Source organism: Heptranchias perlo, chromosome 5, assembly GCF_035084215.1.
Source record: "Heptranchias perlo isolate sHepPer1 chromosome 5, sHepPer1.hap1, whole genome shotgun sequence".
NCBI lineage: Eukaryota > Metazoa > Chordata > Chondrichthyes > Hexanchiformes > Hexanchidae > Heptranchias > Heptranchias perlo.
The window spans coordinates 112550210-112567534 of record NC_090329.1 but is presented as its reverse complement, the minus strand read 5'-3'; the positions used below and the strand labels follow the sequence as shown (position 1 = coordinate 112567534).

General features: G+C 42.2%; 1 protein-coding gene across 3 annotated transcripts in view; it reads right to left on the bottom strand.

The window, feature by feature from the left end:
* Positions 1-17325, bottom strand: part of fig4a (FIG4 phosphoinositide 5-phosphatase a) — a 96490-nt gene that overhangs the window by 17326 nt on the left and 61839 nt on the right. For all 3 annotated transcript variants that reach the window (XM_067985021.1, XM_067985022.1, XM_067985024.1), the window contains exons 16-21: positions 16813-16979; positions 13281-13419; positions 10175-10233; positions 9403-9553; positions 1753-1836; positions 444-639 (exon numbers count right to left, since the gene is read on the bottom strand). In XM_067985021.1, coding sequence (XP_067841122.1) covers positions 444-639; positions 1753-1836; positions 9403-9553; positions 10175-10233; positions 13281-13419; positions 16813-16979 — 796 coding nt within the window. The remainder of the gene's footprint in view (positions 1-443; positions 640-1752; positions 1837-9402; positions 9554-10174; positions 10234-13280; positions 13420-16812; positions 16980-17325) is intronic.

Sequence of the window (17325 nt, the reverse complement as noted above, 5' to 3'; positions counted from 1 at the left end):
TTTACATTTAAGAAAGCTATTTGAATTACCGACACCAGCAGCTTTCTCAGTTGGACACTAACCTTCTCCGAAAGTTATCCTTCACCGATTAACTGGGTTAAGCTATGAAAAGAAACTGGTAATTGAATTTAGCCATCTCCTCTGATTCCCATTTTTAACTCCCCCCCCCCCACCCTTCTTCTCCTTTATGGTGTTTGAGATCATTCCCAAGTCCAGGGGCAGTAAGGTGATCTGATCCCAGGTCCTCTGCCAATGCAACCCTTCAATTGGATACAGAAGATGTGCGACAGCTATTTAGGTTGACTTGCTCTTCCAGTTTTCCCTCCCCCCCCCTTCAATAAGAAGTATCTTGCTTCTAAATGGGCTAGCTGAAACCACATCCTTCTAATCTGTGCCATAATGAAGAACTGCTTCTTTTCAATTGCATAAAATATATTTCTTACCTCAGGATTTTTGGTAGTATCCCCCAATTCTGTAATTTTTACTGGTGTTGACCGCTGTGAAACCGGACCTTCCTCCTCTTTGTCAGTTCCTGAATCATCCTCAGAACTACTAGAAACAGCCTCCTCTGATGGTGGTGGTGGGGCACTTGCTACTGTTTTACGTTGCAAAACAGCTTCTTCCCTATTGGTCTTGTTACTGAACAAAAAAAAAGTATTTGAGGTAAATTGTACAAATTCTCCACACGTATTGCAGAGTTAACACTAAATACACCGGTATCTGTTCTAAAATAAAAATATTTTAATATGCTATCAGGAATGGTTTGTTTGGAATTATAGATGAGTGACCATTTGCATGGAATTTTAAATTTTTTTGATGGTAAATATTTAAAACTCAAATTACAAGGTGTGCAGGATAAATCTCATAACATTTACAGTGAGTGTCTGAAATTGAAGTTTTTGAAAACATTAGGTCTGAGAATATGACAATATTGAAATTTAGCCAGGAATTCAAATTGCAAACAAAGGACACAATTTAACAAGCAGAGTTTCTGCTTTTAAAAAATCCTCTAAATGCAAACGGACATAAAAAATCCCACTGAATTATATGAAGAATTCTTCCAAAACTGGCCAACATTCTTCAATCAACAACAGATTATCTGGTCATTCATCATTTGCTGTTTGTGGGCTCTTGCTGTGAGCAAATTGGCTGCCAAGTTTGCTTACATAAGTGACTGCACTTCAAAAAAGTAATCCATTGGATGTAAAGTATTTTGGAGCTTCCCAAGGATGTGAAAGTCACATTTTAATTTTGGGACTTAGCACTGAAATATACTTCTCTATACTTTCAGTTGCTTGATCATCTTTACCTACTGAAGTGTTTTTGGCAGCACATCCTTAAAGGAATTACAAGAGGTGGTGCCAGTATTTAGCTGTTCTACTGCCACTAACACTAAATGTGATCTGGCTGGTAGCATTGTACCCATTCTTTGAGTTAGAGTCAGAATTCACTTCCTGAGCCAAGTCACAAAACTCACAACCATGATGATGAGGGATGAGAAAATGTTGAAGAACTTTAGGGGAAGGCTTGAGAGAAAGAGAGAGAGATTGGACAAGAGGCTGGCAGAGCAATTAATTTGAAACTGAAAAAGAAAAAAAGAGCAAAGAATAATTATATTTTATTTAGTTTTTAATACATCCTCCAGCTCATAAATTCTTTCCTAAAAATTAATAATGACAGCCACATGCAAAATGTCTAAGGTTGGTATAAATAAAAATGACAGACAACTAAATCCAGTTATCAGTTCTTTACCTCAGCATGGATTTGCCAGTTTCTTCTGGCTTGCGAATAGTGAAAGGACTTGGGTCGATCCCAACATTCTTTGGCATGAAGTCCCTTTAGACAAACACAGTAAAATAAAGCTATGGAATAATATTGCACTATATTATTCTGATTGAAAAACATGCACGACAGCAAACCTTCCAACTTTTGTCATGTGTCGACAAACAGCACATTTCTCAAGTAAGCAATGTGCAGCTTTATGTTTGAAAGAAGAACATAATAGGAGCAGGAGTAGGCCATATGGCCCCTCGAGCCTGCTCTGCCATTCAATAAGATAATGGTTGATCTTTGACCTCAATTCCACTTTCTCACTCTATCCCCATATCCCTTGATTCCTCTAGAGTACAAAAATCTATCTATATCAGCCTTGAACATACTCAACGACTCCGCATCCACAGCCCTCTGGGGTAGAGAATTCCAAAGATTCACAACCCTCTGAGTGAAGAAATTCCTCCTCATCTCAGTCTTAAATGGCTGACTCCTTATCCTGAGACTATGCCCCCTAGTTCCACACTCTCAGGCCAGGGGAAACAACCTCTCAGTATCTACCCTATCAAGCCCTCTAAGAATCTTACACGTTTCAATGAGATTGCCTTTTAAAAAAAAATGTTCATGGGATGTGGGCATCGCTGACAAGATCAGCATTTATTGCCCATCCCTAATTGTCCTTGAGAAGGTCGTGGTGAGCCGCCTTCTTGAACCGCTGCAGTCCGTGTGGTGAAGGATCTCCCACAGTGCTGTTAGGAGGGGAGTTCCAGGATTTTGACCCAGCGATGATGAAGGAACTGCGATATATTTCCAAGTCGGGATGGAGTGTGACTTGGAGGGGAACGTGCAGGTGGTGTTGTTCCCATGTGCCTGCTGCCCTTATCCTTATAGGTGGTAGAGGTCACGGGTTTGGGAGGAGCTGTCGAAGAAGCCTTGGCGAGTTGCTGCAGTGCATCCTGTGGATGGTACACACTGAAGCCACGGTGTGCCGGTGGTGGAGGGAGTGAATGTTTAGGGTGATGGATGGGGTGCCAATCAAGCAGGCTGTTTTGTCCTGGATGGTGTCGAGCTTCTTGAGTGTTGTTGGAGCTGCACTCATCCAGGCAAGTGGAGAGTATTCCGTCACACTCCTGACTTGTGCATTGTAGATGGTGGAAAGCCTTTGGCGAGTCAGGAGGTGAGTCACTCGCCGCAGAATACCCAACCTCTGACCTGCTCTTGTAGCCACAGTACTTATGTCGCTGGTCCAGTTACGTTTCTGGTCAATGGTGACCCCCCAGGATGTTGATGGTGGGGGATGCGGCGATGGTAATGCCATTGAATGTCAAGAGGAGGTGGTTAGATTTTCTCTTGTTGGAGATGGTCATTGCCTGCCGTGAATGTTACTTGCCACTCATGCGCCCGAGCCTGGATGTTGTCCAGGTCTTGCTGCATGCGGGCTCTGACTGCTTCATTATCTGAGGGGCTGCGAATAGAACTGAACATTGTGCAATCATCAGCGAACAACCCCATTTCTGATCTTATGGAGGGTTGGTCATTGATGAAGCAGCTGAAGATGGTTGGGCCTAGGACACTGCCCTGAGGAACTCCTGCAGCAACGTCCTGAGGCTGAGATGATTGGCCTCCAACAACCACTACCATCTTCCTTTGTGCTAGGTATGACTCCAGCCACGGGAGAGTTTTCCCCCTGATTCCCATTGACTTCAATTTTACTAGAGCTCCTCGGTGCCACACTCAGTCAAATGCTGCCTTGATGTCAAGGGCAGTTACTCTCTCCTCACCTCTGGAATTCAGCTCTTTTGTCCATGTTTGGACCAAGGCTGTAATGAGGTCTGGAGCCGAGTAGTCTTGGCGGAACCCAAGCTGAGCATCGGTGAGCAGGTTATTGGTGAGTAAGTGCCACTTGATAGCACTGTCGACGACACCTTCCATCACTTTGCTGATGATTGAGAGTAGACTAATGGGCCGGTAATTGGCCGGTTTGGATTTGTCCTGCTTTTTGTGGACAGGACATACCTGGGCAATTTTCCACATTGTCAGGTAGATGCCAGTGTTGTAGCTGTACTGGAACAGTTTGGCTAGAGGCGCAGCTAGTTCTGGAGCACAAGTCTTCAGCACTACAGCCGGGATGTCGTGGGAGCCCATGGCCTTTTTTGTATCCAGTGCACTCAGCCATTTCTTGATATCATGTGGAGTGAATCGAATTGGCTGAAGACTGGCTTCTGTGATTGTGGGGATATCGGGAGGAGGCTGTAATGCATCATCTACTCGGCACTTCTGGCTGAAGATGGTTGCTAACGCTTCAGCTTTGTCTTTTGCACTCACGTGCTGGAGTCCGCCATCGTTGAGGATGGGGATATTTACAGAGCCTCCTCCTCCCATTAGTTGTTTAACTGTCCACCACCATTCACGACTGGATGTGGCAGGACTGCAGAGCTTTGATCTGATCCGTTGGTTGTGGAATCGCTTAGCTCTGTCTATAGCATGTTGCTTCCACTGTTTAGCATGCATGTAGCCCTGTGTTGTAGTTTCACCAGCTTGGCACCTCATTTTTAGGTACACCTGGTGCTGCTCTTGGCATGCTCTTCTATCTTCCTCATTGAACCAGGGTTGATTCCCTGGCATTCTTCTAAATGCCAGAGAGTATAGGCCCATTCTACTCAATATCTCCTTGTAGGACAACCCTCTCAACCCAAGAATCAATCTAGTAAACCTTTGTTGCACTGCCTCCAAGGCAAGTATGTCCTTAGATAAGGAGACCAAAACTGTCACAGTACTCCAGGTGTGGTCTCACCAAAGTCCTGTACAATTGTGACAAGACTGCCGTACTCCAGTCCCTTTGCAAAAAAGGCCAACATACAATTTGCCTTTCTAATTGCTTGCTGTACCTGCACGCTAACTGTGTGTTTCTTGTACAAGGACACCCAAATCCCTGAGCACCAACATTTAATATTTTCTCACCATTTAAAAATTATGTTTTTCTATGCTTCCTACCAAAGTGAGTAAATTCACATTTCCCCACATTATACTCCATCTGCCACCTTCTTGCCCACTCACTTAACCTGTCTCTATCCCTTTGCAGACTCCTTGCGTTCTCCTCACTGCTTACTTTCCCATCTAGCTTTGTGTCATCAGCAATCTTGGATACATTACAATCGGTCCCTTCATCCAAGTCATTAACATAGATTGTAAATAGCCGAGGCCCAAGCACCGATCCTTACAGTACCTTACTGGTTACAGCCTGCCAACCTGAAAATGACCCGTTTACCCCTACTCTTTTTTTTTCTGTCCATTAACCAATCCTCTATCGATGCTAATATATCATCCCCAACCCATGGGCCCTTATCTTGCATAACAACCTTTTATGTGGCACCTTATTCAATGCCTTTTTAAAATCCAAATATACTACATCCACTGGTTCCCCTTTATTTGCCCTGCTAGTTACATTCTCAAAAAACTAATAAATTTGTCAAACACGATTTCCCTTTCATAAAACCATGTTGACTCTGCCTAATCATATGATTTTCTAAGTGCCCTGTTACCACTTCCGTAATAATGGATTCCAGCATTTTCCCAACGACTGATGACAGGCTAACTGGCCTGTAGTTTCCCTTTTGCTCTCTACCTCCCTTTTTGAATAGCGGTGCTACATTTGCCACCTTCCAATCCACTGGGACTGTTCCAGAATCTAGGGAATTTTGGAAGATCACAACCAACGCATCCACTATCTCTGAAGCCACCTCTCAAAACCCTCGGATGTAGGCCATCAGGTCCTGTGGATTTGTCAGCTTTAGTCCCATTAGTTTCTCTAGTACTTTTTCTCTACTGATATTAATTACTTAAAGTTCCTCACTCTCATTAGCCCCTTGGTTCCCCACTATTTCTGATATGCTTTTTCTACTGTGAAGACAGATACAAAATATTTGTTTAACATCTCTGCCATTTCCTTATTTCCCCATTATAATTTCTCCTATCTCAGCCTCTAAGGGACTGACGCTTACTTTTGCTACTCTCTTCCTTTTTACATACTTGTAGAAGCTCTTACAATCTGTTTTTATATTTCTTGCTAGTTTACTCTCATATTATGTTGTCTCCATCTATCAATTTTTTGGTCATCCTTTGCTGGACTCTCCCAATCCTCAGGCTTACTACTATTCTTCGCAACATTATATGCCTCTTCTTTTAATCTAATACTATCCTTAATTTCTTTAATTAGCCACGGATGGATCAATTTTCCCTTGGAGTTTTCATTTCTCAGTGGAATGTATATTTGTTGAGAATTTTGAACTATTTCCTTAAGTGTTTGCCTTTGCTTACCTACCATCATAACTTTTAATCTAATTTCCCAATCTATTTTAGCCAACTCGCCCGTCGTACCTTTGTAATTGGCTTTATTTAAGACTCTAGTTTCGGACTGATGTACGTCACTCTCAATGTGAAATTCCATCATATTATGATCACTTTTCCCCAGAGGATCCTTTACTGTGAGATTACTAATTAACCCTGTCTCACTACACAATACAAGATCTAAAATAGCCTGTTCCATGGTTGGTTCCACGATGTATTGTTCTAGGAAACTGTCTCGAATGCATTCCGTGAACTCGTCTTCCATACTACTTTTGCCAATTTGATTTGTCCAGTCTATAATCGAGATTGAAGTCCCCCACGATTATTGCATTAACTTTGTTACAAGCTCGTATTATTTCTTGATTACTATTCTGGCCAACGGTATAGCTACTGTTAGGGGGCCTATAAACTACTCCCACCAGTATTTTTTCTGCCCCTGTTTGTTTCTTATCTCCACCCATACTGATTATACCTCCTGATCGTCCGAGCCAAGATCCTTTCTCACCACTGTCCTTACGTCATCCTTTATTATCATGGCGTCCCCCCCTCCATTCTGCCTGTCTTTTCGAAACATCAAGTACCCTGGGATATTTGGTTCCCAACCTTGGTCACCTTGCAACCATGGGTGTCATTTTAGCACCCGCTATCGGGTGCGTTCCTGGCGGGGGGGCTCCGAAAATCGGAGAATCCCGGCGCGATACCAGAGCCCGCCCGAACCCGTGCACTTCCGGGTTCCCTGCTGACGCGCCGGTGTGTGCACGCAGCCCCCGCTGGTGGGAATCCCGCAGGCAATTAAAGCCAGCGGGGTTCCACTTGAAGGTATTTCAGGTCATTAACTGACCTGATTAAAGGATTATGTGGGATTTTAGAGCAAACTGGGACTGTTTCCCACACTGGGGGAAACACTCCCAGGTCAAATGGACGTGTTGTAGCTATCAGCCTGTGGCAGCTGAAAAGGTCCATTTGACAGGTTGGGGGTGGGGGTGGGGGGGGGGGGGTGGAGAGAGACATGTAGTCGTGGACGTCTGCAGCCTCTTTCATGCCGAGCTGCTCCTGGCTGGCCCGAGCACCTTCTTCTTACCTGTCGCTGTCAAAGTCACCACTGCCCTCAACAACTTCTCCTCCGCATCCTTCCAGGGTGCAACCGGGGACATCGCCGATGTCTCTCAGTCGTCTGCGCAAAAGAGCCCTGCAAATACACCTACACCCACTCTGCAGTGACACAATGGGTGGCATCAGTTGTGGGTCCTCATAGTGATCCTCAGGAGAGGGCATTATTGCACAAGCCAGACAGGATTCGCGAAGACATGGCAGTAGTGGTGCCAATATAATATGTAATGTGAGTTGGTCAGAAATTCAATATAAGTAACACCCATGACAAACCCTCAGACACCCTTGTGCATCCCCTTCATGCTCACGACACGTTTGCCTTACGCTGCTTACTATACATATGTGATGCATGCCCTGTGGCTGCAGCACAGGTAGTGGCAGGTTGAGTGAGGCTGGCCGTGAAAGAGATGCATGAGAGGGTGGGTATGAGAGAGAGCCATGAGATTGTATGAGGATTGGGTTGAGTGGTAGTGGTGGGATGAGTACTGGCGAGGTGAGTAGGTGCAGGTAAGATGAGGATGAGGTTTGAGTGGGTATGAGGGGCGATGTGACAGAGTTGTGTTGGCAGTGCTGAAGGAGATGTGGGGTGGGGGCAGTGATGTGGCAGACGGAGTGTAGGGGAAAGACTACGTGTACTCACTTTGGCTGACCTACTGAGGTCATTGCAGCACCTCCTGCACTGTATGCAGGTGCGGGATATGTTGGTTGCGCTGGTGACCTCCTCTGCCACCTCGAGCCAGGCTTTCCTGGTGGCAGAGGCAGGCCGCTTCCTCCCGCACGCCGAGAGGAAGATCTCTGTCCTCCCCCTCCTCCTCACCCCATGTATTGATACCTGGAGTGAGGCATCATTAAACTGGGAGCAGCCTTCCCCCTGGGCTGCTCCATGCTGTAATTTTTGCTATTTGTTGCAGCATCTGTCAGTGGAGGACTGCCCCTTTAAATAGAGCTCCTCCAGCTGACAGATCTTACTGCGCATGCGCAGCCCGCCCGACGCGCAGATCAGCAGTGAGGAACCCGGAGGAGCAGGTAAGTGGATCCAATTAGTGGATTGGATCCTACAATCGCGCGGGAAACTGACTAATTTCACTGGGCGCGTTACTCACGCGCCCGATAGCCCCCCCGCCGAGAACCCGCAGCCCTGCTAACATCGGGCCCCATGTCTCTGTAATGGCTATTAGATCAAACCCATTTATCTCTTATTTGTGCCACTAATTTGTCTATCTTGTTACGAATGCTTCATGCATTCAGATAAAGAGCCTTTAATTTTAAACCTTTTACCATTTTTCCCTACTTTGACCTTATTCGCTGATGTGCTATTACCGTTAAACTCTCTGTCCCTTCCAGCCACACTCTGCTTATCTTTACCCAAATCGCTACACTGCTCTGTTGCCTTGACTTTTCTCTTTAGATTTCTAAATTTACCCTCACTTGATCCCTCCCCCCACCTTTTTTAAGTTTAAAGCCCTAAAAGTTCTCAATTTCCAAAACAATTACATGTTGCCTTGTAATTATTTTACAAAACCTGGGCCAATCAATGGTGGCTGTGGCTCTGGCTCATGTAGGTTGGTCTGGGATACAGGCCAAATGCTATAGATTTGAATTATTGGCGCAATATATAGAAAATGTGATATTTCTAACATTTCATTTTTGCTAATCAATCAATGATTGACTATGTCAGACAGATAGGAGATTCCAACTATCAAAAATAACTGAACAGTGATGTTGTACTATGTGACATGGGCTCCTCACTAAAGGGGTAAGCATTCGGAATTAGAACCCAAACGGTCGTTAGAGACTTTTTCCTCAATGATAGATTCCTTGCTATAAAGTCTAAGTGCTCGACACCAAATGATGAGGCCTGCAGTGGAACAATTGCCAAACCTAATAAATTACTAGTTATAGTGGAGGCGTAATCAGCTAAAGCGGGGTGGAGGCAGCCACTCAGGGGCTATTTTCTGAAGTGGTAGAAATATCATTGACGTTTCTACATATCACACAGGTAATTCATCCTGTAGTGTTTATCCAGTATCAAGGATAAAGTTACTGTAGGATATTATCCTCAAATATTCTTAAAATAAATTTTTAAAAAGTCTTAATAAAATAAATTTGCATTAAAATTGGAACATTGGGAAGAGCAGTGGTTACCCAAAGGAGTGAATAGATTACATTACATACTTAGCTGAATTTGTCATTGTCAGACAAAATGTATCATCGAAACAGCTCAGCTCGTATGGCCTGAAGAATTCAGTGTATACATCTATCTCTTCATCAGATTTATCTGACTTCTTCACTACGGTTATCTTTTTAAGGTTCTCAGTGCAAGGAACTGAAGAGATGAAAAGCAGAGAGGAAAATATTTTATCATTGTGTTTCCACCAACTGAAGAATTGTAATGCACAGTTGTAAACAATACTATGCAATACATTATAGATTAGTAACATATTCTAGGCTGCAGTTTTAACATACAAACTGGTCGAGTTTTATAAATGCAGCAGCCATATTTACTTGAATCAAGAAAGGTTTAAAAAAGTTACTTGTGTTAAGGTAGCCACAATTAATTTTAAAGATTCACAGTAAAAAGGCACTGGTGCATCTTTTAAATATTTCACAGTTTATTAACTATATAGCTATAGTATTCAATATGACAAACATCAAGTTTTATAAACAAAAACTTTCCTACAACACTTTATTGTGCAAACTATACAATCTTCTTGTTTCCTTATGGTGAAGGCCAATTGCTGAGTTTGAATGTGGTAGATACATTAATGCATTTTCAATTTTTAAAAAAAGTGATGACTGATAAAAACTGGTTAAGTGGCCCTGTAAATCAAATTTTTAATTTCTTTGATACCACACCACTAAATTATATATAACCTGTCAAATACTTTTAAATTAAGAATACTGAACTGGTCAATAATATTATAGTATGTACATTATTTATTCCTACCTTCATCATAAGGCAAAGGTAGATTCATTAGTACTTCCGGTGTCCACCAATGAGTATAGCTTCAGGAAATTAAAAAAAAAACATTGGCAAGTATTTACAACATTTGATATAGAATTAACTGTGACAAATAAAAAGTTAAAGTTTTGCTTATAAGTTTAAAAGAAATTATGAACACAATCTAAACTCATAACACTTTATAGCTTGTACAAACTTCCATTTAAAATCATATTTGATTGATGTGACCAGAAATAATGGAGAAAGTTGGCCATTTCAGCCTTATAGGCAAAACAGGTCATCTTAGAGGCAAGTAAACCATGAACATTATAGAAAAAGGTACGCCTTGAGAGTAGGCAAGTGCACACAGGTTCAAACTAATAAAAAGGCAAGTTGAAGACTCTTCTTCACACAAAGATTGATCAATACATAGAACCATAAGAGTAGTGGAGATAAAACCATCAAACCATTTAAGAAGCAGTTGGTTGCTATGGGGTCGGGGGGGGGGGGGGGGCGGGAGGACGCAAAACTGTAGCACTTTCCTGGGTGCATGAGCCAAGATGGATTGAATGGTCTTTTTCATCTTCTATTCTTGTGATTTAAAATTTCTATTTTGTTGAGTCACCATACCAGGACAGTCTCCTCAGTAACCATATTCGGCAATATGTTAAGAGAATTCTTCTTATATTCAATTTTGCTGAGTTAAAATGATTAACCATTCATACATCAGTGACCATGATTAAAAGAGTTGATGCCGGCATGCTTGGTTGTGCAATTTACCAGTGCCATGGCATGGGCTACAAAAGTCAGGCCACATCAAGGACTAATTTCCTCATGGCTGCAGAAATGAAGTCAAAGCTTTCTGGAAGAAGTGCTTAAATTTCATGACAGATCATAGAGATTACAGCACGAAAAGTGACCATGTAGCCAATCACACCTTTGCCAGTGATTAGAGGAGACATGAGAACAGAATGAAGAGACTACACCTCCAAAGACACCAGCAGACTATAGGTAAATATTCTACTATCCTGAAGTTGTCAGCAGAATTGCAACATATTGTTCTGAAATAACAGCATGACATCCATCTCATGGTAGCCCCAGTTGTAAAGGTGTGATAAATTACTACTAAGTGGAGAATCACTGAAATAGAAGTGAGAGAGTCCCTCATTGTTGGCTTGACTATTGCTGTTTTGCTGATCCATATTCTCAGTGATTTATTAAACCCATCCAATTTCAATGTCACTGAGAATATGGACCAGGTAAGCAGCAATGGTCAAGCCAACAAAGATGAACACACCTTCAGAGTAGTTTAAGGCTAACCAAACTACTAAAAGTTTTAAGTCCAATTATATCAGCCATGGCTCAGTGGTAGCACTCTCACCTCGGTCAGAAGGTCGTGGGATCAAGCCCCATTCCAGAGACTTGAGCACATAATTTAGGCTGACACTTCAATGCAGTACTGAGGGAATGCTGCACAATCGGAGATGCCATCTTTCAGATGAGACATTAAACTGAGGCCCCATCTACCCTCCCAAGCGGACTTAAAAGACCCCATGGCACTATTCAAAGAAGAGCAGTGGAGTTCAGGCCAATATTTTTCCCCCAACCAAAATCACTAAAACAGATCATCTGGTCATTTACCTCATAGCTGGTTAAGGGACCTTGCTGTGCACAAATTAGCTGGCGTGTTTCCCTACATCACAACAGTGACTACACTTGAAAAGTAACTGGCTGTGAAGCGCTTTGGGACATCTTGAGGTTATGACAGGTGCTACGTAAATGCAAGCTCTCTCTCCTTTCTATGTGCCTGGAACGGTACGGGTGATCCCCAACTAAGTGTACCAATACCATAGGTGCAGATCATGCAGAACGTTGGGTCTCTGTAGACCACTTTGGTGCACTGATTGTCTTTAGATTGCTTATTACAAAATGAAATGCAGGTAATTGTGAGATAGTGTTGTACATTTAACAAAAAAAACAGCTTGTAAGTATGAGAAATTTCAAGTAAAATCATAGAAATGTAATAGTGTTTGTCCAGTTTCAGGATGGAAGTGATGCAGCCCACATTTGAATTTGTATAGTTTCGAAATTAAGCTTTGAGATTATGCTGAATCTTGGAGATACTTTATTATATAGAATCATAGAATGGTTACAGCATAGGAGGTCGCCATTCGGCCCATCGAGCCCATGCCAGCTCTTTGTAAGAGAAATCCAGTTAGTCCCATTCCCCTGCCTCTTTTCTTGTAGCCCTGCAAATTTTTTCCCTTCAAGTATTTATCTAATTCCTTTTTGAAATCCACGATTAAATCTGCTTCCACCACCCTTTCAAGCAGCGCATTCCAGATCATAACTACTCGCTGCATAAAAAAGTTTTTCCTCATGTCGCCTTTGTTCTTTTGCCAATCACCTTAAATCTGTGTCTTCTGGTTCTCGATCCTTCCGCCAATGGGAACAGTTTCTCTTTATTTACTTTATCTAAACCAGTCATGATTTTGAACACTTCTATCAAATCTCCTTTCAACTTTCTCTGCTCTAAGGAGAACAACCCCAGCTTCTCCAGTCTATCCAAGTAACTGAAGTCACTCATCCCTGGAACCATTCTAGTAAATCTTTTCTGCACCCTCTCCAAGGCCTTCACATCCTTCCCAAAGTGCAGTGCCCAGGATTGGACACAATACTCCAGTTGTGGCAGAATCAGTGTTTTATAAAGGTTCAACATAACTTCCTTGCTTTTGTACTCTATGCCTCTATTTATAAAACCCAGAAACCTGTATGCTTTTTTAACCGCTTTCTCAACCTGCCCTACCACCTTCAAAAGATTTGTGTACGTATACTCCCAGGTCTCTCTGTTCCTGAACCCCCTTTAGAATTGTACCATTTAGTTTATATTGCCTCTCATTCTTCCTGCCAAAACGTATCACTTCGCACTTCAGTGTTAAATTTCATCTGCCATGTGTCCGCCCATTCCACCAGCCTGTCTATGTCCTGTTTACTACACTTCCAAGTTTTGTGTCATCTGCAAATATAAATCAAAAAAGGTGTAGGAAAAAAAAAAGATTTGCCAGTTGAATGAACCTTCAAAATAAAGTAGAAACCACAGGTCATTCATTACCTTCTCTTTGGAGACAAAAGTGCCATTGTGTTCTTATGATGCAGGTAATAGTCAGTAGGAAGTTCCCAAAGATGAGATTTTCCTTCCATCGGCTGGAAAACTCCAAGAAACAGATTTATAGCATCCTGTCTATCAGCATCTGTAACATAAGGAAAAAAAATCAATGAAATGTACAAAAAAAGGATCTGCATATTCCATAGGTTTCTGCTGTTTGTAGATTGGATGGCCCAATTGACTTGCGATTTCATATTGATTATTTCTTTTCCCAGTGATGTGGCACCATATGCAAAGTTTCTTGGAGGAGTGGTTGGGCCTGGCGGTCTAGTATCAGTCTTCAGCAACCACCACTGGAGAAAGGGGGGTGGGGGGGTTGGGGGAGAAAAGGGGAGTTAGAATAACCCAAGGCCATGCATCTGCCTCCTTCCCACTGGGAAAATGGCTAGTTTTCATTTGGTCTCTCCTCTGGATGGCAGTTAAGACTGAAAACTTGCTTTGGACCATTGCTGACACCCACCTCTTCACCCTTCCCTCAATCACCTCTGTGCTGTCTAGACAAGTCAAAATTTCCTCCAAATGAACGGTCGGAAGATCAAAGCCATTGTTTCTGGGCCCGGTCATGAATTCCACTTCCTTGTTACAGACTCCTGTCCTCTACCATTACTTGCTGAAGGTGAACAAGATTGTTTCCAAACCCACATCTTATCCATCATGAAGGCTGCTTACTTCCAACTTACCCCTGCCCCATACTTACTCCCAATGCCACTGAACCCATCGTCCACACTTTGGTTACCTCTAGCTTCAACTTCTGCAATGTCCTCAATGCCGGCTTCCTGTCTTGCACCTTCTGTAAACTCTAACTTGTTCAAAACACTCAGGATTTTGAGCTGTACTAAGCCCTGTTAGACCATCACTACTCCCATTCTTGTTGACCTACATTAGTCCCCCAACATATCTATTGTATATTAAAAATGGCGAGTGGTCTCAAGATTCCAAAAGGTACTGTGCCAGCAGGAAGCACTGTGAATTTATGGTTCCTTGACAAATTGAAAATAGTGGGGCATCACACGACAGTCTCAAACCGATCCTTCAGTAAGCTGCATATAGTCCATTATTAAAGACATGTGTGATTTTGGCCTCACAGGAGCTGTTAAAGTTAGAAAATAGTACTGCATGTCATCATGTCAACCTAGGTGTCAGCTTTGGCTCAGTGGTGGCACTCTCGCCTCTGAGTCAGAAGGCCGTAGAATCAAGACAAAATTACAGACAAAAATGGAAACATTGATTATCTTTTCTCTTTCATTACCATGTAATTTATCTTTTCTCTTTCATTACCATGTAATTTGCAAAGCTGATTAGGTGTACACTCTGTCCTTTAAGTACTAAAATAGTTCAGCATTTGCTGAACAAAATAAACTGGTAATAACTGAAAGATTGGTATGAAACTAGGGATCAGCTGTGTGGCTCTTCTCTGCATTGCCGTCAGCACTTAAATGTCTCCCTTGCTTCTCAGTGACCAGAAATCAACACAGTATATAAGGTGCAGTCTAACTAGGGCACTGTACAATTTGATTATGACTCACTTATATTCTACAATTTGGCTATGTAGGTCAACATTCTTGATTGCTCCTCTACATTGATTGGACATGTTGAATCATTGAAATAACTCAGCGAGGGGCAGGCGATCATGCATCCGTGCCAATGTTGTGCATAGTCTGAGGACTATGTAACTTTCAGATTGCAGCAGTTTTCTTGTGCTTTTCCCCTCCCCCTTTTCAGATTCTATTAAAATACATAATCAAAGAGATAGGTTTCCATGAAGCTTTTTAAAGATGGGCAGAGATGTAGCAAGGAAGAAACTTAAAAAAGGGAATGACAGAGTGCAGGCTTATGATGGCTGAATACTCTCCTACTTATGCTGAAGAAGAATCAATTCAGAAGAATGGAGGTTGAGTGGGATTTTTTTCCCCCCCAAATGAGCACAAGGATAATCAATGGGTTGGGAGTAGTGGAGATTAGCAAGGCCACACACACAGAGGCAGAGACAGAGACTGACTTAGTTTGGGATAGCCGTGACTCAGTGGTAGCACTCGCCTCAGAGTGAAAAGGTCATGGTTCAAGTCCCGCTCGAGACTTGAGCACATACACTACGTTGACACTTCAATGTAGTAATGCACTGTTGGAGTTGCTGTCTTTCAGATCAGACGTTAAGCTGAGGCCCTGTCTGCCCTCTCTGATGGACATAACAGATCCCATGACATTATTTGAAGAGTATCCCATGACATTATTTTAATAAAATTAGGGGAGTTCTCCCAGTGTCCTAGCCAATATTTATCCCTAAACCATCACTAAAACAGATTACATCTGGTCATTTATTTCATTGCTGTTTGTGGAGCCTTGCTGTATGCAAATTTACTGCTGCATTTCTCTACATTGCAACAGTGACGACATTTCAAAAGTATTTCACTGGCTGTGAAACACCTTAGGACGCCCTAAGGTCGTGAAAGGTGCTACATAAATGCAAGTTCTTCTTTCTTCTACTTATGCTGAAGAAGAATCAATTCAGAAGAATGGAGGTTGAGTCCTGGAGGAATGTGTGTAAGGGAGAGCTTGGGCGAGGTATTGAAGAAGCTGAGCTTGGAAGTGACAAAAGGCATGGATGAGGATTTTCGGTGGCAGTGGATGGAGACAGATAATACTTTGAACAAAGAAATAGGTAGTCCTGATAATGGACTGGATGTAGGGTTTGAAGCCCATCTTGGGGAAGAGCATGAAACAGAGATTGTGCATGGTCAGGTTCAGTCTGAGTAAGCAGCTAGGGAGGGTAATAGAATATAGACAGGTTAAGTATTTGCCAATGTTCAGCTGGAGGAAGTTCTAGCTCATCCATGACAAAGTTGAATTGTTAGCAACGGTTGTGGAACCGAGGGTAGGTGTGGAGAGGTCAAGGTAAAAATCAAAACAGATGGAAGCTGACAAAAAGGTAATGCTGCAATCATTTCATAACTTTTTAAAATGTATACACTCTTTCATGGTCAAATCTTTGGTTTGAGTTCAACTTTGCAATCATTCTGTGTGCACACTAAAACTTGCAAAGTTTTAAAAAAATTACCTTTACTGACTATATTTTGATGTAAGAGTTTGTTAAATTTCTTCTAAAAAATGTTTTTTGTAGTTATCAAATTAGGAATGGTTTGGGAGGGGAAATGCATTTATTTGAACTGCCAAAAAATCCTAAATGTTATATTGGTACACTTCACACAACCAGTCGAACAGCAGATATTTTCAATAGAATCCCATTTTCAATGATACAGATAGTTAATATGTGCAGTCCTCCCTAGCTACCTCTGAACAACACTTTTAACGTTTTTGAAAAACACAGGAAAAGGAAGAAAAATTCAGACCGATGCCAGTAAGAATCTATTAGTAGCTGAGGCACAAAAATGTGAGCTTTGAAGTACAAAAATGTGAGGCTTGAGATGATTGCTGAACAGCATCTCAATGATTGAAACATTAAACACACATCATATATTACCTGAAAATGCATTACTGTAGTACCTAGAGAGGGTTTGCATGATGTCCTTGGAATGTTGTGTCCAGGGTGCAATCTTCCTGTAAGTTTTCACCCGATGTACCAGCTGTGAACCCCCATATTGCAAAGATAGTGTATCACCATGATCTTCATACAGCTCTTCAAATAATCTATCAATAAATTACTCCAACAATCAATCAATCACATGACTTCCTTTATTGAGATACTAAAATTGGAAAACTTGAATTTTCCATTTTTGCATTGTGGATATTTTAATTTTACTTTCTTTCGTGTTCGCATGCCCTTCCGTATCTCTCACGTACATAAACACCGTATATGCCTTGATCCCGTATCTCAGAGTCTGGCCAGGCTCTTTTCACAAACTACCCTTTAGAGAATTTTTTTCCCCCCCAACACTGGTAATGTCCTGCACTAGAGCCGTAGCCATTTACTTAGGGATGTTTTGAGATAAATTCTGAATGGGGGCAGGAAAGAGAGAAAAAGGAAGAGGCCAAA